The sequence below is a fragment of the Dermacentor andersoni genome, chromosome 8, assembly GCF_023375885.2.
Source record: "Dermacentor andersoni chromosome 8, qqDerAnde1_hic_scaffold, whole genome shotgun sequence".
Classification (NCBI taxonomy): Eukaryota; Metazoa; Arthropoda; class Arachnida; order Ixodida; family Ixodidae; genus Dermacentor; species Dermacentor andersoni.
In genome coordinates, this window is record NC_092821.1 from 152,620,014 (window position 1) to 152,644,545 (window position 24,532).

Genomic DNA, 24,532 nt, shown 5'->3' on the forward strand with positions numbered 1-24,532 from the left:
GCATCCGGCACAGAGACGTCACTTCCTCTAGTTCACGGCGTGGCCGCTAGATAAGGTATTTTGCGAAAAATGCATTAAACTCTTTATTTTCTGCTAGTTTCTGCCTGAAAACATGGTTGCGTCAACCAGTTTCAGCACCCAAGCTTTCATTTGGGCTACAAAGCTTAGTGGCAAAAGATTTGCCCAGTATCCCTTTAAGGAGTCACTTGAGAAATGGTAAATTTGAAACACAATGGAACACTCTGAGGATGACATGTTGTGGCCGATAACAATAAAGAGGTATCTGGAAGGGTTGTATATAAAATTTCCATTCTGAAGATAGTCTCCAAGTTTTACGTTCTTCCTATTGTCGGGATTGGAGGTATGTTACATTTTTCTTGTTATAAAATTGTGTGCATGTTTGATCTGGATGTACATTATCATCCACTTTGAATTGTAAAAACTAGCTGCACATTTTATTTGGGAGCTTGTCTTTTAGCAGCTGGATAATTCGATCAATTCGGACACCATGGGACAAAATTGCCACATGGTGTAGCAGACCAGTGACCGAAGGTGACTCAGATTGCGCACCGATGCATACGCTGGGAGCAGTGCTGAATGTCTGAAGACTCAGCATCAGCATGCCATACGCTGTGCTAGACCAATCGCTATATTCTGCTTAGCTGCTGTGGTAAAGCACTGGCAGTCATGTAACTATCTGTACGCAGTTCTTTTCTTATTTTCCTTTGATGAGATCTGTGTAGCAGTTTTTTGTTGGACAAAGTGTCACAAAATGTCATTGCCAGCATTGTTACTACCGCCCATGTCCATGAAGGGTAATATACGTATGCAGAAAAGCTAAAGCTCTCTAATATGGTCCACGTTTATTAATTCGACCCTGATAGGACCACTAAAATTTATCGAATTACCTGCTGGATGTAAAAAAAAAGAAAAGAAAATGCCATAACACAGCTAAGTCATTTGACAGTATTTGCCCAATTCTAACATGCTCCCGAATCAAACTCACACCCGCTTTCTATGCTTCCAGAGTAGAAAACTACCGTAGAGGTAACATTAACCCTTTGACGGTCAATGGCGTAAATATACGGCGCCGCGAACAAGTCCGAAAATGGTCGATGCCGTATATTTACAGCGCCCTCTGTACTTTTAAAAAGCGCGCCAATTTCCTAACTTTTTCTTTTCTGTCATGTGCTACCAGTATGTGGGGATACAGGAAGCTTTTTTCGCGCGCCTCCCTCTCTCGGTTTTCGTTCCATGGTTTATTTTAGCGCTAGTTTGTTCCCGCGCGTCTATATACTACCGCTCGCGCATTGGCGTGCGCGCAGGCAGGCGGTCGTTTGGATTTTGTTTCGCGGGCGCTTTCAGCTTCTTGCGCTTGCGAAACTGATAGCTATCTCGTTCCTAATCGCTCAAAGGGCGACCGCTTGTTTCTCGCTCGTTTAGTACTCACAGGGGTGCGCGTAGGAAGGATGCCGCCGTGCATGCGTATCCGTTTCTTTTCTCTTTTTCTTTGTGTGTGACTCGCGAAAACTAATTGCCCTAGCTGGTTGGCGATAAGATGAAGATTAGCGGAAGTTTGTCACGCGTATTGGTTTTTTTGATGGGCACCCAACCAAACAGTTTTCTTGAGTGTGCGCACCTACGCAGTTCGATTACGCTATGGACGTACATATTAGTCTAAGAGCAGGAACATTTGAGGCTTGCGAAATATTCTCGTGTGCGGATTTTCAAAGCCTTGAACTATGTGCATAAAAATGCATCAAATTTTAAATTCTGATAAGTTTATTTCTTTTTTTATTGTTGTTATTCATGAATGAAGAGTACATATATACCAATGCAAAATATTTTTTTCTCACTTTATGGTCACCCTAAAAAAATTACGGTAATTTTTTTTTTCAAAATAAGTCCCTAAGAAGAATCGGAATCTGCAAAAAAAAAAATCGACCCTGGGCGGTCGCATATGGCAAAAAAATCTACCCTCAAAGGGTCAAAGCTCCTAAACAAAGAAATTTAATGTGTTTTATTAGCAAGATAACAAAACGCATTAGCAAGGGTCTAATATGTGTTGTACAAAGACGGGCGATTTCCGAAAGTCAGCTTCATTGCAATACAGCCATATTATTCAGCAAAGCATATAAACACTGTGCACTCTGTTTTTGGTCCAATATTTTTTGCGGGAAAAGGGTGCTCGTTAGAATTTGGTTAACGCCGTAATTGAACATTGTGAGCTACAATTATTGCTTGAAAATGTTCCTAGAGCAGACCAGATATAGGCTTTTTCAACAGGAGATGGCGTGTGTTGAACGTATTCACTGTCCCCTAAGCTCTGCTGAGACAGGCGTTGCCCGTAAGGGGGTTACGTTCAGGGCCACCATTAGGGGTCAGGTGCATGTACATTGAATGGTCAAGTTCGAATTATTCGTCGAAAGCTAATTTTAGGATCTAAAGAACGAGTTTAGGCCCATAAAAATAGATGGGCGCTGGCCAGGACCTACAGGCGAGATCAAATTAACCACAGACGTATTTACAGAAGTCTACTTTATGTCCTCTTGCTGTTTTGGGTCTTGTGCTGTGCATTCAGCTCACTGTTCCTGGAATAAAATTTAGTTGTGAGTTCGCACCAGGGCTGTGTTACTGCACTCGCTTGTTTCCTGTCGAGACTGCCTAGCAGTGCAGTGCCTATTGTTAAGTTGCCTTGTCTGAGCAGCATTCTTGCTCTTCTCAACCTAGGGTTACGACTGCTACCCCATGGTGTACGAGTACAGCAATGGCCAGCTAAGCTTTGTTGACAAACTGGACAAATCACAGCGCAAGGAGGTGGATGGCGTCAGGTGAGAGCGAAATTTGTGCTGCTGAGATTTCCCAACTTTTTCTGACTTTATGCCTTTCGCCACTGTAGAATTGAGAGTGCACAAGTGTCAGTGGGTTGAGAAAAGGCAGCCCAGAAAAGGCAAGGTGTTCTGTAATGAGAGTTTGCAACAAAGCTACTGCAGCCACATTTATACGTTGAACCAACATGGCAATGAGCAAAGGGAGGGCCAGCATAGATGAAGGAATGGTCTGAGCGGCGACTCGCATAGCAGCTGCATCAGTACATTGTGCTTCGTCGTGGCTATAGCTTACCACACAGGATGCTATTTCTTGAACCTCATGGAACAAAGTGGCATCCAACACAAAAATATCTTTGTTGGAGTTGATATTTATTACACACTGATATTGGTTAGAAAAATGTTATGTTTGCTTCATTACATTGATACTCAACTACACGTGGAAGAAACTTGTTTGGGCCATGGTCACCTTAGAGTAAATGTGTACCCCTGGCTCAGCAGCACGGTAGCTGTTGCACTTCTGGCAGCTCGACGAGCATTCACCACTTTCTGCTTAAGCTTGTGCTGACCTGCAACAGTTTTTGCAAGTGTTTCTGCATAATGCTCCACAGCAGCGCTGCTGCTGTTTAGAATTCAGTGAATCACCGATGTAGCAGAAACAGAGCAACGATATGTTACACATTAACAAAGGTAGGGCTACTGTGGTCCTTTGTACATTGCATTCTTGCACGGTGGATGCTGCTGTGTATTCAATAAGTGAATGAGCATGTGGAGTCGTTTGTTTTGACAGACCAGCATATTTGACAAATTTTAGAGATTGAAGTGTTGAAAGGTAGGCCTTCTATGCTGCCTTATAGAAGAGGGATGCCACTGGAGACTTGGTATAAAGGAAACGGCTGCTGAAGTCTGCTGCATTTGGAGACTTAACTCTGTGACTGGCTTTGATGTTTACAGACCTGATGTTCTCTTATGGGCTATGTCATTGCTGCTTGTCCAAAGGTTGGTAACAAGACTGAAAGGCTAGTTGTTTCATGATCAATAACTTGAAGTTCATGACAATGAAAAAAAAGAAAAGATGCCTGGAAGCACATACTTCAACACTGTGTGTCTGTCGCTCTTTTTGTGCCATTGTTGTGTGGTGCAAGTCATTGAAGTTGTGAATTGGAAAAAAAAAAATGCTTTCTGGCTGGTCATGGTATTCTGCGGTGAAATTCTTTTGTTTGTGTATTGTGAGCTCCTGTTCCATGCCATGTGACATGGGCAGTGCTTACGTTGGACTTGTCTCCTTTGTCGTGCACAGCGTTAATGTGGTAACCTCCGGAAGCAGCCAGCACAGCTCGGCAGATGATGACCCCGAAGTTATCAGCCCAGCTGCGTATGTGAGCAACTCCTGTGTGGCGGGAATGAGGCTCGATTAGTTCACCCACAAGGCACACCTGATAACGCTTCTAGACTGGAGTAGCCAAGACTAACACGAATGTCCCTTGCCTGCACACTTCTGCTCTTTGTGGCAGCCTCTAGCTTTGCAAGTGGTGTAGCAGTGTTTTGGTAGCACCTAGGAAGCTGTGGACATCACCTCTAGTGTGCCGCAGTAACAGCCCACCCCCCTTTAAACAAACAAGGTTCGTAGTGGATCTTGGGGACACTCTAATATCAAGGTGGCCCTCTCGAGGCCCCAAGAAATTTAATGAAGCGCTTAAGAAATCTTTGAATCCTTGTTTTTGTCTGCATGTTGTGGAATTCATTTGCATATATGGTCAAAGGTAGAATGTCGCCCAGAAGTCGGACCAGCGCATATTTTTGTTGGTTGGTGGCGTTTTCTATTAACTTTATCCTTTAAGCTTTTTTCTTGTACCTTTATCGTTAGTGTGCAATGAAAGAAGAAAGAAAGAAAGCTCAATCGTTGATAGCAATGGTTTGTTTTCAAGCTATTGAACATAATGTTGCAACAGTCCTTGAAGTTTTGTCAGGACCATGGGAGTCATTAAAGGGCCATTAAAGGGCTCCTCACCAGGCCCCATAGCAAATTTTGCTCATATGCTGCAAGTTAGTACATGTCCTCTAAAGAGCGTTCTGCCACAAAAACTTTTCAAATCGACTCGTTAATAGCCGTGATTTCAGCAGGCAGGCTTCACTGCCAAGCAAGAAACTCTCTCCACTCGCCTTGTCTATCTTCCGCAAGCGAAATTCCTTCCCTGCGTTCTCCCATACTGGACCTCGAGGATCGCGTGACGTATACATCACAGGCCTAGCCTTCATTTTTTTTTCTCCTCGTTTTTTTTTTTTTTTTTTTTCACTACACACACTCGCTGACGGCGTCGCATGCGAGCTGCTGTCTCGTTCGCGCAGCGCACGATTTTGCTAGCTGTGCACAGGGACACATGACTAGTGGTATAATTCAGTGCTACAGGAATACTGAGGCAGAAGTGGATCGCAGAGCGTAATCACGCGCTGCAACACGGTAGAAAATGGCATAGTTTCGGTACCTGCGCACGTGACCGCACAACCGTGGGAACAAGGAGACGAAGCCGAAGTACATCTCTTTGCTTCGGTGCGAAGTAAAACAAAAAACAGACATTCCGTTTGCGTGTTTTATTATTTCTCTAAACTTCAATTCGTCAATTCAAGCAACAGGTCACACAAATAACAGATGGTGCCTTCAATAATTCTCAAAAGTCACGTGTCACCATGAGCGTCGTCACACTGCGGACCCAAATACGTAGACGCAGGGACGCCAGTACGTCACTGTCCGGCTTGGAGCGCAGCGGCCACGAGGAGAATGGAAAACGCCGTTCGGATTGAAATTTCAATTCTTTCCACAGCATGTAGCGATGTAGTTCTTTGCAAACACGATCGTTGGCGCACATTGTATGCTTTGCGCTTATCAGCTCAAGATGGCCAGACCTGGTGAGGGGCGCTTTAAAGAGAAAGATAAGGGGGCCTGTTTTAGTAAATTAACATTTTTTTAATATACCGAGAAAGCCACACTTATAATCAGAGGAGCCTGAATAAGCCAGAAAAAAAAAAAGCAGGTGGCAACGGCAACTCGCAGTTTCCGCACGCCCTCACTGTGACATCATGGATTACGATAATGCTCGCTCATACCTATACTTCGGGACAACTTTCTGTGGCAGCACGGCTAAGGCTATGTGGGTGGAGCCTGTGCACATGTGTTACTACATCAAGTAGTCCATCCATTTTGCCCAGGATTTTGGATTCAATTTGACCAGCGCATTCTGTGAAAGTGTGTTGTTCACAATGTTGCCATGTGAGCATGCAATGAATATCTATGATCCATGTGAAAGTAGCAGAAAGCTTAATTAAATGTGTATAACATTTATAGAAAGGATATATATATATATATATATATTATTTGTAACAGTGGTATAATTTGTGTGTAATCATAAAATTTAAATATTTGGCAATGAAATACTCAATTTTCAGATGACGTCTGCAAAAGATACATATGTATGTCATTTTTCGATAACGCCGTCAATTATGCTTTTTGCTGATCTATATATATAGGTAGCTAGACTGTGTTGCATTGCAGCGCAACAACATGCCATGCAATGTTTCACTGCAAAGGACTGTAGTAAATCCTTCTACGAAAACACTATTTTTAGAGGATTTCTGCACATTTCGCTGTAGGCACAATACTAAAGTGCCAATACACTTATATTAGGTGCATGTTAACACATGCCGACGTGAAATGTTGAATTCCAAACTACACCGCGCCTCATCATATTGTCTTTAACACGCAGAACTTCAGAATTTAACAATTATAATGCTGCAAGATTAGTAAAAGCACTTGACATATGCACAAGTACATAGCACAATGTTGCGGTGGCTTCGGCGACTGGGTTCACATTCCCGTGAGCTCTTCCACTCTGAACATGTCACTGTCACTCACATCACTCTCGCTGTTCTAATTCGATCTGAGTAAAATTAGAAGCTGGTCGAGGCTTGCATCAATGAGACCGTCACATTGCCAGAACTCCTCTTCGATTTTCTGAATGTAAGCAAACGCCCAAAGCTACTTGCCTGCCGTCACAAGATTGATACTTTCATGTGGCAATTTTTCGACGCCGGCAGGGCCAATATGGCATTGTTAGCAGCAATGTAACTTTTCACCAGGCTCCATATCAGTTCGATAGAATTGAACTTGCAGTGATATGGAGGAAGCCTCACGACATCATAACCAGCAGCCTTAGCGACAACATCCATGCGATAGGCGGAAAACATCTTTTTGTGTTGTTTCACTAGCTCCAATAACTCTGCCTTTAATTGGTCCTGGGAAAATGCAGTGCTCTTCTCCGTGAGCCAAGACTGAATCGTACTCTTTCATGTTGAGGACGTTGGAACTTTCTTGAGGCGAACGCTACGGTAAAGGGCATTGTCCATTACTATAACGCTGCACGGTTTGATGTTAGGCAAAAGCTGTTCAGTGAACCATTTCTTGAAGCGCGGCCCATCAATTTTCTTGTGGTAGTCAGCAGTTCCTTTCACTGCTCGGAAAACGAGGCGTGTATCATTTAAGAAGCCATCCTCGCTACCGGCGTGCAACAGAAACAGCCTGCCGCATTTGCCGCTTGGTGTGTGAAGCCCTGTTGTCAAACCTTGTCAAAAAGCACCTTCCCATGTGGTGACATTCACATCCTCCCATACTTTCTCCTTTGTGTGGCTGGCATTGACCCAAGTTTCGTCAAGGTAACATGTCAGTCTGCAAGAATAAACAAACAATAAAAAGTAAAGCATGTCATCAGCTACAAACACTGTATTTTTACAAGGTAGGAGAAGCAATGAAAGAATCAGCACTGTTCAGTTAATATGATGAGACAATTAGCAGAGGCTGCTTGTTTGTGCTACCCAACAACCAAGGCACGTCGTTTAATGCATCATAAAAACGCTGCCCAGGTGAGTGCTGTGAGTGGCATTGCTACTGTCGAAATGCATTGACGCACAACATGAGGCTGCAAAAAACAGCGGCATTTGTAACTTTCACTTTAATGTGTGTTCTGCTGAAATAATGCATGCACAGAACTGGCAAGCAAGAACGCTTGTGTTTGTTTCGATTGTGAGCACCGAAAGCTTGGAAGCTACCATGTCCTTACGAAAGAGTATTGGGCTGAACGTGACGGCGCATCCTCTACGATTCCCTGTAATTGCAGCCAAACGTGAGTTATGTCTGTTGCATCTTCGGAGCAGTGCTTTCATGGTATAGGTTGCTGGGTGTATAAGGAAATGCACTTATTCATCTACATGCTACAAAAGTTACAAAATGGACCTACTCTCGTGCGTACCGTTTTTCAGTCTGGAGTTCTCAGATGGTACACAGGTACTTCTCTTGCCACTTGGTGACGCTGTTTCTCTCGAAGAGCACACAATTTCTCTTCTGTTTGCAAAAGGAAAAGCCAATATCATTAAGCAGCCTTTGCATCGTTTGCACGCTCGTTTCAGGCATGTTTATGTCGCTGTCACTGGCCACATCATGAGCGAGTTTTGCAGCTGTCGGAATTTCATTTTGCGGAAAGTACTGATGCACTTTTCTTCATAGAGCTACAAGGGAGAAGCTGTCATGAAGTTGCAGTCTTGTCTTCCCGGTTTTCGCACGGGCATTTGTGGCTGGGAGACACAGGCATTTGTGCTTCGGTGACTTCAAGGTGCCACTGTGGGCGTCAAATTTAATCCGGAAGACATTGCGTTCGCTAATACCAGTGAGCCTGCTGAGTTTCCCACATGCGGCTCTCACAGACAGCTGCGGGTCGCTTTTCCTTACTTGTGCGTAAACGTAGTGTGCTAGTTTCTTTGCCTGTACGGACCGCTTTCGTTTTGAGAACTCTTGGTACGGCTGCGAAGCTGGTGGATTCGCGAGATGCGGCAGACCTTCCTTCATAGGTGATGTTGACGAGCTGCAACTGGGGGGACACCATCTTTCTTTGAAGGTGATGGGAAAGAGTTACGGATGCCGCAAAACCACAAAACCTGAAAGTGCGTGAAACGGAATTCCTTCTACTCTGCAACATTTGTATTGATTAATTAATAAATTGCATAAAAAATGGTCACTGGTAAATTTTCACTTACACTGAATAGACTACAGATGTTTTCATTAGTGGAAACATTGCAACATTATTGTGCCCCAACATTTACATGTTGGGGTGCAGTAAAACAAGTGCGCTTCGGCTTCGTACCGTAGCCTTGGTGGGGCTGTCATAGAAAGTTGTCGCCAGGTATAGTTAAATTTTTCTTGGTAAAGGTGGACTGCTTTGTATTCTGAAAGTGTTGACAAGTTTCAAGAACTTTAAGATGCCACATCTGCCTAAGTACGAAAAATAATTTGAAGTCCATGATGCCACAGTCGTACTGGCATTGGGATTTTGGTACAAAATTTTGTTATTCTAAACTGATGTAGTGTTTCTTTCACCAAGTGGAGAGCAGTAATACAGTGACACCTTGCTATAACAAATTTCTCAGTACTGCCAAAAGTAATTCGAATTTTTAAAAATTCGCTTAACACTATTCAGGCCCTAAATCGAAATTCTGCTTCCAACAGTCACTATAATAAAACTTTTTCTCTCAAATGTAAAAAATTTCACTAAAATTTGTCCAGGGGTTATCTCAGAAAAGCGTTTGTGCGTTTTACATGTATTTGAATAGGCCACGTCGAAGTTGGGCCCGAGCTAAAGCTTCCTGTTAACTAGTCACTATGAACTTAAACTGATATTTCTGAAATCAATCTGCAAGATAGCCTCAGATATTCTGCATCAGGGTGAGCTTCTCCACGTGATAAAGGAACACCCGAGGATCGCAAAAAAATAAAGAACTAATTTTCACCGCTCAACCCGGAGCGGTGGGCGTCATTAGTACCGCCGCTCACCATGCAGAGAGAACCCTGTTCACAGGCTAGTGATGGTTCTGAGGCAGAGATAGTACTAGCAGAAAGTATACATGAAAATTAAACTGGTTAGTGGGTGAAATAGCACCTCGAAATGAAAGCAGTGCCTTGGTGACTGACAGTTACAAGCACTGTTCACAGTTACATCACCTGCCGCTTAGTGGCTACGATGTTGCACTGCTGTGTACAAGGTCACAGGCATTCCAATGAATGTGGAATGCAAAAACATTCATGTAATGCAGCGCAGCACGTTAAAAAATGCTGTAAGTTTATTTGCAGATCCCCACCATAAAGAGCTTCATAAGCAGATTGTGGTTTTGGCAGGTTTCTATTTTTAAATTTTAATAACGAAATTGGATCCTGCTACTTGTGTCTATCTGCAACATATACGTGTGTCATTGAATATTTCGGAGCAGTGGGTGGTGTTCAGATACAAATTGATTTGACAGGCCTTTCGTGCTAACAAATTGGCAACCATATTCGTAAAGTTTCCGACACAACAAGCGAGTACGTTGCATGAGACCAGTAACAATTGTAATTTTGTCAGTGATTGCAAAAAAAAAACTGCATGTGTGGCAATATGGCACCCCCCGTGAAAGTTCTGCCTGTGTGTTTTTGCATGCATGTGTGTGTTGCACATTTCTGTGCTAAGACATTAGACAGGTCTGAGCATCGCTTACAGTTCGCTCCACCCACGGTTCGCATACTGAGGCACTGTAGAGAACTGTGTTGATTTCACAGATTAGGCCGGTGTGTCCATCAGAGATGCAAGTGACATGCAGTCAGCTTGGTTGGAAAATGACAAAGTTAACTGGACACTCCGCTTGGTGTGCTCAGCAGCAGGGTAGCGTTAACGTTCTCCCTTCAACTGCCAGTATGAGCATTGCGTTCGTGTGCACGAACGTTCTTGCTGAACGACTGAGCAGCTCGGCTGGTCTGGGTAGAGCGGACTGTAAATGGTGAACTAAAACTCTCTGGTGTCAGTACAGCCATGAAAAGCCACCGTGTTTGAGTTTTTATTCCCATCAGCTATATCATTTCTAACATCTAGTATGCAGCTGTTGTACGAGTGTATTACAGTGTCCTTTTGGGTACGCAGATTTGAAGAACTACGGGATTTTCAGTTCAGTGTAGCGAAACATTTTAGTTAATACGAGATTTTGGAAGGTGTAGTTATCCTAATAATTTTAACGTCAAGGAACTGCCTTATGTTTAAATAACTGCAGCTACCGCATGTGTGCAGCAGATTATAGCTAAATGTGTTCACTGCAATGTTGCATTTGGTGCCAAGTATTAAAGCGGGAGTTGGGTCATACAACAAACATTTTTTAATATCTCTATTGTTTGAGTTATGGTGCTGAGAACCTCTAGATATATGTAATATTTGCTTGCCCATTTCGAATATGTGGTTGGCTTTTGTTCTTATTTGGTTCTACTCATATGTGACCTTCCTTTCCTCGATTTTTCAGAATTGTTTAAAGGGCCCCTGAAACGGTTCGGACAAATTTTGTAGACGCGTAGGGTACAGCTTAAGTAGAACATTCACACCACAATTCAAGTGAAGCGTTACGTAATAATGGAGCTACAAGCGATTAGAAGTTACCCTCCTCGCTAGTCATGCTTTTCCTCCTCAACTCGTTCGCCGAGCGATCGGGGCTAAGCTCCGCCTTCACTGGTTTCGCGTCACGATGCGACGTCACATCGTCCACTTCCGGTTGTTTTGGAGCCCGCCTCGCCCGCGTGAAACCTCTCCGCTAGCCGCTTGGCCGTCGACCCCAAGCGAGAGCTATCGAAGCAGCGTGCGTTGCGAGCATTCTGTCGTAGCGCCGAACGTGTCTGGTATTCCGGTAACCACAGGCAAGCTGGTCATTTCGGCAAATGACTGGAGGCATAAACTCAAGCTGATGAAGGAACTTTAGCGTAGACGTACGTGCGGCCTGATCGGTCTGCACGGTCCAGCCACTTGTTGGCGCAGCGCTTAACCAGCCAAACAAAGCGCTAATATTGCTCTAACCAAATGTAAAACATTTTAAACATTTATAAAAACAAAGTGTTGATGATTACACTCCTGCGAAAAATACACACCAGCAGCCAAAGAAGAATACACTTCGTTACTGCTACTGTGTATGGTTGAGCTCTGTGCCACCAGGTGGCTGCACCGTGCAGACTATTCGCATTTGCGATTCTGCTCATCCCATGGCTCATCCCGTTACGGCACAGTCAAGCGGCCAGACCCTGTCCCCTTGCGCTTGCATTTGCCCTAATACCAGACTCGCGAAACGCAATTGCGTTAGTAATCTTCCGGTGTAAAGTGACGGCCACAAACGCGCAAACCCTGGCGCCGATCGGATAGCGGCAGTCCGATGCGCAGCAGCCAGCTCGCTCGTATGCTGCCTTGCAGAGGGACACGATGTCGCAGCTTGACATATTGCCACTCGCTACGTTTGCAGTCCACAAAGCAACAAAGTCGAATAATAGTGCTCGCCAAAAGACTCAGACCGACTCTGACCGTGGAGCTCTCGTCAAAATGGAGTACGTTGTAACACAAGCAGACGACACTTGCTGTGTGCCGGAAGTGCTTAATTGTATTGAAAAATCGTTCTTGTGCATTCTCTTCATGTTACTTTCTGTTTATAAAAACAAATGAACTAACATTCCAACTATTACGAAGATCATTTGTTTACCATAAAGTTGGAAAAATTATTGATCACGCGCCCTGGTCAGCCAATCGGATAGCTCGCCCCACTGACGTCATATGGGTGATTTTCGTCATATGGGTAGGGGCGGCTTAAAATTCCGCCGAGCAGCGTGCTCCGATCGGCAGCGATGTGCATTTTTAAAACCTTATAATAAATTACACGCTTTACGCGGAGCACTTAGATGTGTCAATTAATGATCAGAAGGACCTACTCTAACGACTCAGTACGTTTGTAGAAAATCGTCAAAATCGTTTCAGGGTCCCTTTAAAAAAGAAGGTTCCTCAGATTTCGCTGAACAAAGTATGAATAGCTTCTGCATGATTCAAGAAATCTAAGACCAACTTTATTGCTCCGTGCACACTAGAACAAGAGTAACAAGACTCCAAAGGTTGACACCTGGGAAGACAATTTTTTTTTTTTTCTGGAACTAAAAGACACTTGCTAAAATTATAACCAAAGGAGGTCAATGAAAATGGACCTCATATTTAAAACAAAGCACATAACATTACACAGATCTACAAGTTTACAGCATCATAACTTGAAGAATGAAGATTTTTTAAATGTTTGGTCTAAGACTCAAGTTCCCACCTTAGATAGTTGTAGTGGTATGAGCTGCTGCCAAGTAAAAATTATCCTAGGATTTCACTTCCTCATGAACTTTAGTTAAGCTGAACCCTTATTTAACTTGATGTGGGAGGCACAGTCTTATTGCTTCTCTGGTCTGCAGTGCCATGCGCAAGTTCCTCAACATGGACAAGCATGCGATGGAGAGCAGAGGTGACACCCTGCTGGATACGGCGCACCAGAATGCCATCACCCTGGTGACTTTGGTGCAGGGTGAGCGGGACAATGCGACACGTGTCTGCACCCAGGGCATGGATGGCAGACTCATCCTGTGGGACATTAAGGTACGGGGGGGGGGGGGGGGGGAGCATTCCAGGGTCTGGCTTTTGTTAAGAAGCCTTACAGACCCTCAGTGAGGGTTATAGTGCGCTAATACGCTGTATAATGGAAGCACAGGCATGAATAGCTTAGCAGCCGTGGCATGTTCAGATTTATCACTCTACAGGCTTGTTACCTGCGGTGCGGTTTTTCAGGAGCATCAGATAGTCGGAAAGTGAACATATTGCCCATTTCTAATGCACTCATGACCTTCATGCATCTGTCAACACACATGTCATAGCATGGTCTTTCAACCTGTATGATTGGTTTTGCAGTGCTAATTGCATGTGATGCTTCAATCTACTTTTTGTGAAATCGCTTTAAATTAAGTAATTATAACATCCATTGCGTGTCTTCGCAACCACTATTTTAATGCTAGCCTAAAAGGCCGAGGTGCAAATCTTGCCTTGTGCTGGCACTTTTGACGCAGAAACGAAAAATATCCACAGAGCCCATCAATCTCCGCCTTATGAACAGACATGGGCATCCTCACGAGGGCCTTCAACCTCATCTGCCCTCGTTACTTGTTGAGGTGAGGGAGGGCGGGAGAGGGTGCAGTGACAATGTGAGGTTAAATGAGAAAAAGACAGTTCATATTGTTAAAGCACAGAAAAGTAACTCTGATTGTATGTATGGTCGGTTTAAAGTCTAAGGTTTTGAAGTTCAAGCTCACTCATGAGTCGACTCGCTCGAACTCGGACCAACCCATGAGTCAATCTGAGTGAGCCCTGAGCAAAAAATACAATTTGTGAAAGAGTCTGAGCGAGTTCTGTTTATTTTGCCGACCTAAACACAAAAGAAAACATAGCCAACAACGATTGAGTTCGTCCATCCTGGTGACCCGGTCCAAAGCTTTCTAAGGACAGTCCCGCAAAGCGTGTTGGCGCACTCGCGACATGTACGTGCGTTAGCCTCCCCCAAGACAAAGAGGCACAGGCCATTTACTCCCGTTTGTGCCCGAGTAGCACCACCATTGGGTAGTGTTAGCAGCACAACACTTGCACCCTCTCTCGTACTCATCAGCAACTGCTCCAACTGCCGCCGGCACTTAGCTACGCAAAAGAGCTGGATTACGGGAGATGCAAGAGCCATGTGGGGAAAACATACGGGGTCATGTGAGAAGCAAGCATCCCCACAAGCGTGACGTGACGTCACGGTACTGCGCATTTGCTGGTACTGATGCTAAACTATGCTTGTGGCGTTGCTTTTGATGAGTGGTACTAGTGTTGCCTATGCAGAACAACCAGTGCAAATGCTCCAAATTCCAAATGCTTAGTGTCCAGAGCAACCTTCGAGAAGAATGAGATGAGGCAGGCACACACTTGGTGCCTTGATGGACGGAAAATGTAAATAAACAGGGAGCACGATGCCAAGTGGCTAGCCTCGGCAAGCCAGCCTCTTATGATGCCGCCCCTCGACATTCTCTCTAGAGCCAATCTGGGCAACCAGTTTTCAGGAGTAGGCCCTGCATAGTTATTGGGCTTTTTCAAACACTGTATCGTATGTAGTAAACTTTAGTGGTGCCTTCATCGTGTGCTGTCCATTCCACGTACTCAGCAGGTAAAAATTTCTTTCACATGAATTGGTCAGGGCCTATTTCCCATGCGCTTCTCTCTCTCTCTCTTTAATTATTATTATTATTATGTTTCAGGATGATCACATGACACTCCTTCTCAGATCGTTTCCATCCTGCGTGTTTGATGCTTGCATTCAGCATGACTAACAGCAGATAAGGTTGTCAGCAATGTCACTGCTGGAATTTGCACATCTGTACCTACGGTACATATGTAGTGACATAGACAAAACTACGGTTGATTTTGTGAACCAAACGGGACTTAACAAATTCTAAGTGCCTAGCATTATGTCTGACACCAAAAAGTGTTACAGCAAACCTCCTGCAGTTCTGTAGTAAATTGTGGATAAGTGGAATTGCGCATAGTCAAGCTTGCTTGCCCACATTTCAAGCAGGGAAAACTTGTTTATGAGGCAAGCCTTCATTTAATGGTGCTAGAAAGAAAGAACTGTGACCTATCCCGAATTGCCAAAAATGCACATGCACACTGCACGCATACACAAATAAGAATTTGCATATTCTTTAAACATCCCTTTTGCATACCATATTTACTTGATTCTAATGTGCGCTCTATTGTAATGCGTACTTGTTTATCATGACCAAAAAAAAAGAAGGAAAAAAAGAACGCCCTCGATTGTAACGCGCACCCGTTTGCCCTGGCCTAAAAAAAAGCTTTACAGCACTGCGCACCCCGTTCTTTCGTACAGAAATACAACTTTCTCTCATTTGGAAAAACAGGTGTACTCGCAAACAGCTAAAGTTGTGATAAAGAAAGTTGCAGGCGAAGCATCAATTGTGATAGCAAATTAGTTGACAGCTATACGAATAGTAAGAATAGTAGTTTTACTGGCCATTTTAGTAGTTCTATCTTTATCTCTTTTTTTTTATTATTATAAACATTTAAACATTGGTTTACTAAATAAACAAGCATGGTGTTACACCCACAAGCAAACATGAACACGTCTCACTCAATGATCGCAGAAACTCTATTTCAAACCATTGAAGGGAGGAAGTGCGGTAGCAGGAGCAACCGAATTGACCTTTGTGCGGCCTTTCGTTTCCACGCGAACTAAGCGACGATAACATAGTGCGGTGCGCCTAGTTGTGTAGACTTCGTCTCCACCGCAGATTTCTTTCAAGATAGCAGCCGTGTGGTCGCACACCGTACGCAGCAGCTGCCGGAATAGAATGCCTCTTCTGTTTGTGCTAGTCCCGCATGCAAGTCTCAGGAACTCGGAACGCCCATGATGCGGCTTGATTTCCGTCCATCTCCGCACACACTTTCCTTTTGATTGCGGCTTCATGATGAACTCGGCGTGTCTTCGCAGTCAGCACTTTCATGCTGATTGAGAAAACACAGAAAAGAGGAAGACGGATGGTGGACTAACCTAAGCGCACGTACTACAGCACATGGAGGAAGCTACAGCAGCTGGGCTCAACACATGTACGAGGCAGCCATATTGTAGTGCCGATGGCGTTATGGTAACACAGATTTAGGGTCATACTTGATTCTAATGCGCATGCAATTATTGGACCTGTTCTATCCAAAAAAAAGTGCGCGTTAGATTCGAGTAAATACGGTATTTAGGCAAAATAAATCAGCACTACCAAGGTTGAGCACCATACTTACTTACTTGGTTCTTACAAGACATCATGATGGACAAGAAATAAGGAAAATTTCTTGTATATTAACGACTATCACACAAACTCTTTTCTAAATTATAATCATTTGTAATCCCTCTGCATTCGTTATATATTAGCTTGATATGAAGGTATTTTTTGTCATTGGTATGTTCAATTCAAGAGAAAGTCTGAGTTCGTGAGATCTGTGGGCCAAGAAGACGTTTCTTGGTCTGAATGAGCCCAAGTGATCCTGGCCGTACAATTGAACCCGGATGTAACGAATTGTGTATAACGAAAACGAACAACTGTAAAATCCCCTTGAAAATTTCTGTATAAAATTTTTATTTGATATATTGAATTTTTGATACAGTATATTGAACTATTTTGCAATCCCCTTCGAGTTCGATACATCCGCATTTGGCTGTGTAATTCTGGTGAGTGTGAGTCCGAGTGTACCCAGCTGAATAGAATTTTCTTCGTGTGTCTGAGTCCAAGTGAACTCGGCTGAGTAGAAAAGTTTGGTGAGTCTCAGGCCGAGTGAGCCCAGCTGAGTATAGATTGGTGAGTTTGAATCCAAGTGAGCATGGCTGAGTAGAATTTCAGAGAATGGGCAGGCATCTAAAAGCAAAACAGTGTGGCGCGCTTTGACAATAGGAATGGCACTAGACAATCGGTGTTGTATACTAAGCTTGAGGGTTGGGCAAATTGTTTATTTGAAATTGTAGAAAACAGAAGATAAGAGAAGTGTGGCAGTCGGGGGCATTTGCCCACCTCTGCTTATGAATAACCAGCAGTACAGCGACAGCATGCTGTTTAAAAAGAAGAACTCTTCCCATAGGCTGCACACTTTAAAACCTCAGTTGCACAGATTGCCCAAAGGAGTGTGTTGATTTTTACTGCACTCATTGTTTAGAAGACTTGGTGGAAATCACGCTAGGCACCGTGATAAAAAGTGAAGTTCTAAGACATGTTTAGTCATTTGTTGAGCCATATTTCTTATCTATGTGTTTTGGCTTTCTGTTGTTTTGCAGTGGTGCTCCAAATCAGTTTCATTTTATCACTCACTGATAGCATGTAATATTGAATAACCCATGCAATACGGCTTGAGGTGTTTAAAGCTTAGTTTGAGAACCTGTACGATCATAGTACAGTAAAACCTTGTTAAACCGTACCCGCTTGAACAGTAGTTTCGTTTTAAAAGTAGTAAAGTCAAATCCGACTCAGCGGCCATTGAACATAATGTGTTTTGTATTCGCATAAACCGCATCAGCTTATTGCATACGTATTGGTTAATGTGTAGTGTTTCCACTTTTAGTCGCACAAACACGGCGGTGCATCGTCCCCATCGGGTGGCCCAGCAGAACAACAAGCCTCAGAGATCTGAACAACGGCCTCCAAGTGCCCTGTGCGTTTGCGCGTGAAGCCACATCAACATCATTTCAGCGCTGTCCCAGAGAGCGTTGTGGCGTCGTTTAAGCAAGGACTCGCGTCATGCCGAAGCTCGGACAAAAAAGACGCCGGGTGCTCAGCATAGAAGAAAAATTAGACATCGTTCATGCTGTCGAACGTGACACGAAGAAGTCGGCGCTGGCACACAACATGGGTCTACTGTTGACTACGGTGTGTAGCATTTGGAATGTGAAGAAGTTGCTTGGCAGTGCTGCTGCGACCGCGAAGAGATGTCTGCTGCGAGGTTTGACTTTTCGCCATTGTTGCCTATGTTTTGCCGAAATGTCGCCTAGCGACAGTGATAAGGATGACACGGAAAGCAACAGCATGTACGATTCAGGCCTAACAGTGGCAGAAGCTGCATGTTATGTCAGCCTCACAAATGCAATCGTTGCGACGAGAACAGCACCCCGCAATGAAAAGGTGCACCGCGACTTCTGCAACGCTACCGCGCCCGCGCACGGAGAATATGCAACACTAACGAGGAATCTCCAATGCGAGTGTTTGCCGAGAAGAGGGGGCTGGTTGAAAAAGCTGGCTCGCAGCTTCAGTAAGTTTGAGGCCGCCGTCGTCACTGCTAAGCCACCGCAGCATCAAACGAAAATAACACTTTTGTCACGCAAAGTAAATAAATACTGCATCTTTTTTCCCCTTTCATCACACACTCTTCCGTTTTTGACAGGCAAGTGGGCGATTTCATGCTATTTCGGTCAAGCAGTACTACCATTTAGTACGTACTTTTTCCGAGCTCCGGCCAACTACGGTTTAATGAGGTTTCACTGTAGCATGGCAAAAATGAAGTCACCATTATTATATGTCAACAGTGACGTGTTGCTAATGAAACCTTTGTTTCTGCTTTGTTCAAATGTGCACAACTCTTTTTTTTTCTTTTTTTTATCCCAAGCAGACTCTGCAGTCCTCCATGGAAAGCATGCGCATTGTCTGACCTCCGGCCATCGCAGTAGCTGACCAAGAATGTGGCCGGAATGGGCCACTCTACCGGTCTAATGTTGGCAAAGGACAGGAAGTGTGCGTGTGACCCTGCCGGAAAGGCAGAGGACAGACAGCAACACCCTTGTGGTCCACGACAGTGAGGCAGTGTCTTCCATGCGGACGACGAGCCAAACCAGACAGCTTCCATGCAGACACACTGCTGCCCAAGGCACCTGCATCAAGGGAGGGCTGTGTTGATTTCGTTTAAGTCGATAACTTAATGAGGACATTGTTTACTGAATCGATCATTTGTTTTGTTGGGGACTGTTGCCTGTGAGAGTGTTTTTTTTTTTTCCATCCCTTTTTTACTCTTTTTTTCTTTTTCCCCGACTGTGGTATGTCTTCAATGCTCTGTAATCTGTTTTCTTCACCATCTTCTTGGTATATGCAAGATCATTTGTGGGAATTGTGTGAAGGACACACTCCTCCAATTTTATGGAAACTCTTTTTGCAGTTTCAGACATCTGCATTCAGCCAGTACTGTTCCTCCTCTTTGGTGATGCTATTTGTGATGTTGAATAAAGAAGTAAGTGCTACATGCAAAAAAACAATTGCATGTTGTTTTAACAAAAGAAAAAGCCTTAAGATATGGTCTACAGGCTCACAACTGAGCACCGTTAGTGCTGGCAAAAATATTTTGTAGAACTGTTATAGCCAGGCTATTCTCTACTTGTGTGTCATAGAACATAAGATCCACGCTTCCAGAATGGATTCCTAAGTCTGCATTCCAGAGTACTCTTATCCAAATTTCATAGCAAAAAGTGTTTTATTCATAGCAAAAATCCTCACAGGCATCTAATGCTGGAAACAACGTTTACACTTATGTGGTTACTGAAACAAGATTTGCTTCATTTTCGCTACAGCTTTGAAGAAAAGTTTGCATTTGATGCCTTGCTGGGCCCACTTTAATCCTTTAACCTCCAAATTTATTCTAGAGAAATGAACCAAATTTCCCAAACTTTCTAATGTTGTCATACATTTTTCTACGTCATTCTGAAAATGTATTGATTGATTGGTTTCTGGTCAGAATTAACTCAAAAAGAAAGGAAATGCTGCTCTTGAGGGCATCTTTCCCTCAAAGCCACCCTTAACTTGTCTTTGGCAGTGGGAGCAGCACAGCATCGCGCTGAATGAATGTGAGCCGTCATTAGCGATGTTGGTACAACCTCCCGTGACGAGTACAGCTCGGGATTGGGGATTAAAGGGTTAATGAGTTCTATGGAAGCACTAAAGACAGTGCACTTTACAAAAAAAAAAAAAAATGTTTCATGTCTGTCTCATGCCATAATTAGACACTCTTTTAACCTGCAGAAGCAACATAGCGTTTCTTGAACCTCCAGCTGAGCCATATGTTGCAGAGCAAGGCAAGACTGTGTTGTGAAAGGGATAAGTTCATCCCGGTGGACGAGCTTGCTGATGAATCTGTGACATCACAGGAAATTCATAGGCTTCCTTCCAACAAAAAGCATTCGTACGTAGAATGAAGGAGATGAAGGATCAGACAAAATAGACAAATTGCTGTTAGAAAGTCTGGGAAATGCCATTCCTGAACAGCTGCATCAGGAATTCCTGTGCCAAGATTGATTAGGAAAAGAGCGATGTACTGGCCGAAAGCCACTGCCTGCCAATTTTTGTGTGGCTGCCTTTAAAAAGAACTGCACCTCAGTTGTCCGACGCAATGTATTGTCTTGCCTTCAATTCACGTCTGCTACCTGCCAGCACCGCAAAGTAAAATGGCACCCTGAGCAGAGGTAATGCCGCAATATTATTTTTTTCCTTTTTCTTATTTGCCAGTGGTTTAAGTGACACTCCACCTGTGTTATCACTACAATGAGCTGGTTGTGAGCAGTGAGTGATAAGAAAGGAATAGAACTGCATAAAAGGAATCCTTACATAATATTGGCCCCGATTTAGTGGACTTTCATTAGGGGTGAATGTAGATTGGTTGCCACAACTTGTTGATATCACGACATGATGCACCATCGGCTCTATAAATTGACAACTGGCACCATTGTGTGAATCCACGATTATGCAATAGGTGGAGAGCACATACCTGTTGTAAATTGACCAGTGCAAAATGTATCTGGGAGTATGAAACAAAAGAGCTTGCATTAGATGAACCATTGGGATTCAATGAATCACTTCAAAGTTCACGGTAAGCATGTGGAATCACTGTTCCAGGCTTTCTTTCATCCCTTCCTTATTTATTATCAAGCGAGAAGGTTGTGTGAGCATATGCCCAGGGCTGTCTCTTGGTCTGGTGTTTGCCTTGCTTATGGCTTTGGATGCTGACATCTCTAGCTTTATGGTCAAATGATAGGCTCGCTTGGTGCTTTGATGTGCTGTAGCTGCACTAGCGTCTATTCCGATTGTGAGAATATAATTCATTGTAGTTTGAATAGAACCAACTACCATCAGGTGCTTGGTGATGGGACACTTACCTTAATTGGGCAACTGATGTTAATATTTATGCTTGTTCTTACTAGTTCTGCTCAGAAGTGCAAAAGCAAAACAGAGTAATGTAGTAAGCACAGATTTACTGCAGCAAAGTACACATTGGTGTCAATGTAAGACATCTGTCATTAGGATATGTTACATATCCTGTGCTGATCATCATGTATATTAGGCTTGGAAAACTAGCAGAATAGACGTGTACAGAGCATTACTCAGCACTGGAAGAAAATGCAGCTCCTACTTGTTCTGCTAGGAAAAATGATGCTTTGAAGCAGTCTCTGAGAACCAGACATCTGAAGAACATATACCGAAATTGAGTGCAGAACATGCACAGTAAAAAAAGATTGTCTATCATAGAGAGCGATTTGCATCGCTCTGATGTGTTGCTCTTGGCATGAGAACAAATGCCATGGTAACCTCTACAATCATCTCCAAAGCAATGGCAGTATCTTTACAATAGAGTGGTCGTTGACACAAATACATAGAAGTGGAATGGCACTCTGCAACTTCCTCACTAGTGCCACGTCACATTCAGTTTGAGGACTTTTGTCGGAGTTTACTTCCCCCTGGATGACTCTTTCATGAAGTGTGCTCAAGTATGCGTAAGTTGCTAGGGCTAGTCTAGGAATCGTTAGCTGTCGCATCAAGACATAAAAGAGCAGGATTGCTGCTGGCTGTCATCCACGGTGCATTGTTTGCAGCAAAAACTGATGTGTCCTATATGACTGCTGTAGTGCTTTAAGCAATGTAATGCAACACTGATCTCTTGACACAAGTGGATTCAGCTGAACTTATTTGATGGGTTTGTCACATCTGGAGTCGTGTTCTCGGGTGATCACTTTCGGCTGTATCACTTTGCAAGATTCTACAAGAATCTGCACTTGATGTAAGCAGGGCAAAGGCAAACACAAGCAAGGAGCTCTCATTGGTTTTTGTGGGCGGAGTCTTGCCAAATCTTGCGAATGTGGTGCAATTATTAAAAATTGCTGCCAGAGAATACGTCCGCTGGTGGTGATTGTGTAGTTTGATGCATTCTCAAGGGCTGCAACTTCATTTTTATGCACCACATGAAGTGTGTATCGTGATGGAAGCTGTGCTGTAACCGTGCAATGTGTAGCAGCTGGCAATTGTCCAGCTAGTATTAAATCAAATTTTCACATTTTCTTGCCTATTATAGACGCTTGAGATGACTACAGCTCTTCTGGCATCAGAGGATTCTCAGCAATACCCTCGTCTATTTCATCATTTTGTAGTGCTGCAGATTATGGCTACACTATTTCGTACAGTCGACGCTATTCTTTTGTCATGACAGTAGTTGTCATGTCATTCTTGTGGGCATTTCCTTCTATCACTATGTACCCGACACAAAAAGAAAAAGCAGCGGAAGGCCAGCTGCAACTGTAGAATCGCTGCTTGGCTATTCTTTAGCCCCCATGCCTTGAAACCTGCTGGTTCACTGGTTGATCCTCAGTGCAACTATGGGAGATTGACCAAGAATCAGATGGTAAAAGCACCTAAAATTATGATATACAAGATGAAACGAAGCAGGAATATTTGGATATAGCATTATCTGATGCAGATCTGCATTGAATAAATAGACATTACTGTAAGGAAAATGAGAATAAGAGGAAACTAAGATTTACGATTAAATAATTGTGTCTTTGCTTAGGGAATAGAATATGGCATACTTCGCACCATGCCACTATTTCATCCTTGTACTCCGCTTTTGGGTTTACTGTAATTTTCAGTCTGGAGATCTTTCCACATGAACCATTAAAAACTCAGTATGTTATTTACTATTAGCTTTTTTTTTTTTTTTGAGGACAGATGTTTGGTCGTAATGATAACATTTTATAAGGCACTGCCTTGAGTTTTATTGACATATGAATGCTTACTAGTGGCGAGAGTTCCATTCGTTGGCATGGCATAGTGGTAAAGACATTTTGACTTGCATTACTGTGGATTAATGACTATGCTGCCATGGCACTTCAATCTTCATGTTAACTAGGTTGCATGACAATCTATGCTGCATTTGGTCAACATCACATTAAAAATGTAACTTGCTAAAAAGGAAATGTCCACAAGAATAGTGATCGTCATGTGACAGCAGTGAACCTCGAAAGATTTAAAATGTTTGAAAAAATTGTTGACGTTTGAGGCATTTTCCTCGTCACTGTAGACATTCCGAATCCAAACTGCTCCGTTTGTATGCATGTGGTAAACAACTGAAGCTGCGAGCTGTGAAAGTATGGCTAATGTGTCACTAGAACAGTTCTTGTGAAATAACGCAAATGAGAAGTACACTGCAGTAGCTTGTCACTGAACACACTGCTGCAGCACATTACTTTTTTGCAACAGCAACCTTTGGCTTCAAAGTGCTAGCTTGCACAACCTATAAACTTGTAAATTCTTGCATTGCTGTGCTGTTGAAAGCTGACTACCATGGCGACATATGCTGCCATTTTCATTTGGCAAAGCTTTACTGTTTGTAACATAAATTGTTGAGAGTGTTGCTGAGCCGTGGGATTTGAAATTTCGGGCTGTGAGAACAGCTAAATTGCTTATTTATTATTTCAGGTGTTCTGCATCTGTGATTCTTTGTGCACTGTTTAAAACTGCATCTGAGATGTTTTGATGGTCGTGCCTCCAAGCTGGAAGCCCTGGTCTCGAAGTTGTAAGATAATTATTAATAAACAACACATGCCTTTCTTCTCTGGGCTCTTCAGGATGCGAGTGAGAGGCCCATGTTTGTTTGCACGTCTGTGAGGTCTACACACATTAGCTGGTGACGATGATACTTTACTGCACCAAGCAGCTGTGACAGCTTAACATGTTTACTGTGGCAGCAGTTTTTGATTTCCCAGTTCTTGTGCACCATGACTTAAAGGTGGGTCACACGTCATATATTTCGCGTGAATTTCCACCTATCGAGGAGTCTCTCATTTTTATTGAGCTCCAGAGATATGCTGCCACTGTGCTCGCATTCGGAAGCAACAAGGATTTATCACTGGCATTGATTTTCTGCAATGTCACATTCACATTAAAGCAAAGATCTGCATTTGCACAACCACATAGGGGG

The 24,532-nt window shown here is 43.4% G+C and overlaps 1 protein-coding gene across 2 annotated transcripts in view; it reads left to right on the forward strand.

Annotated features, from left to right (window-relative positions):
- Arpc1 (Actin-related protein 2/3 complex, subunit 1A) overlaps window positions 1–24,181 on the forward strand; it is a 51,746-nt gene extending 27,565 nt beyond the window's left edge. For both annotated transcript variants that reach the window (XM_050173886.3, XM_055067705.2), the window contains exons 7-9: window positions 2,731–2,831; window positions 13,147–13,327; window positions 18,914–24,181. In XM_050173886.3, coding sequence (XP_050029843.1) covers window positions 2,731–2,831; window positions 13,147–13,327; window positions 18,914–18,952 — 321 coding nt within the window. In that variant the 3' untranslated portion in view covers window positions 18,953–24,181. The remainder of the gene's footprint in view (window positions 1–2,730; window positions 2,832–13,146; window positions 13,328–18,913) is intronic.
- The last annotated feature ends 351 nt before the right edge of the window (window positions 24,182–24,532 follow it).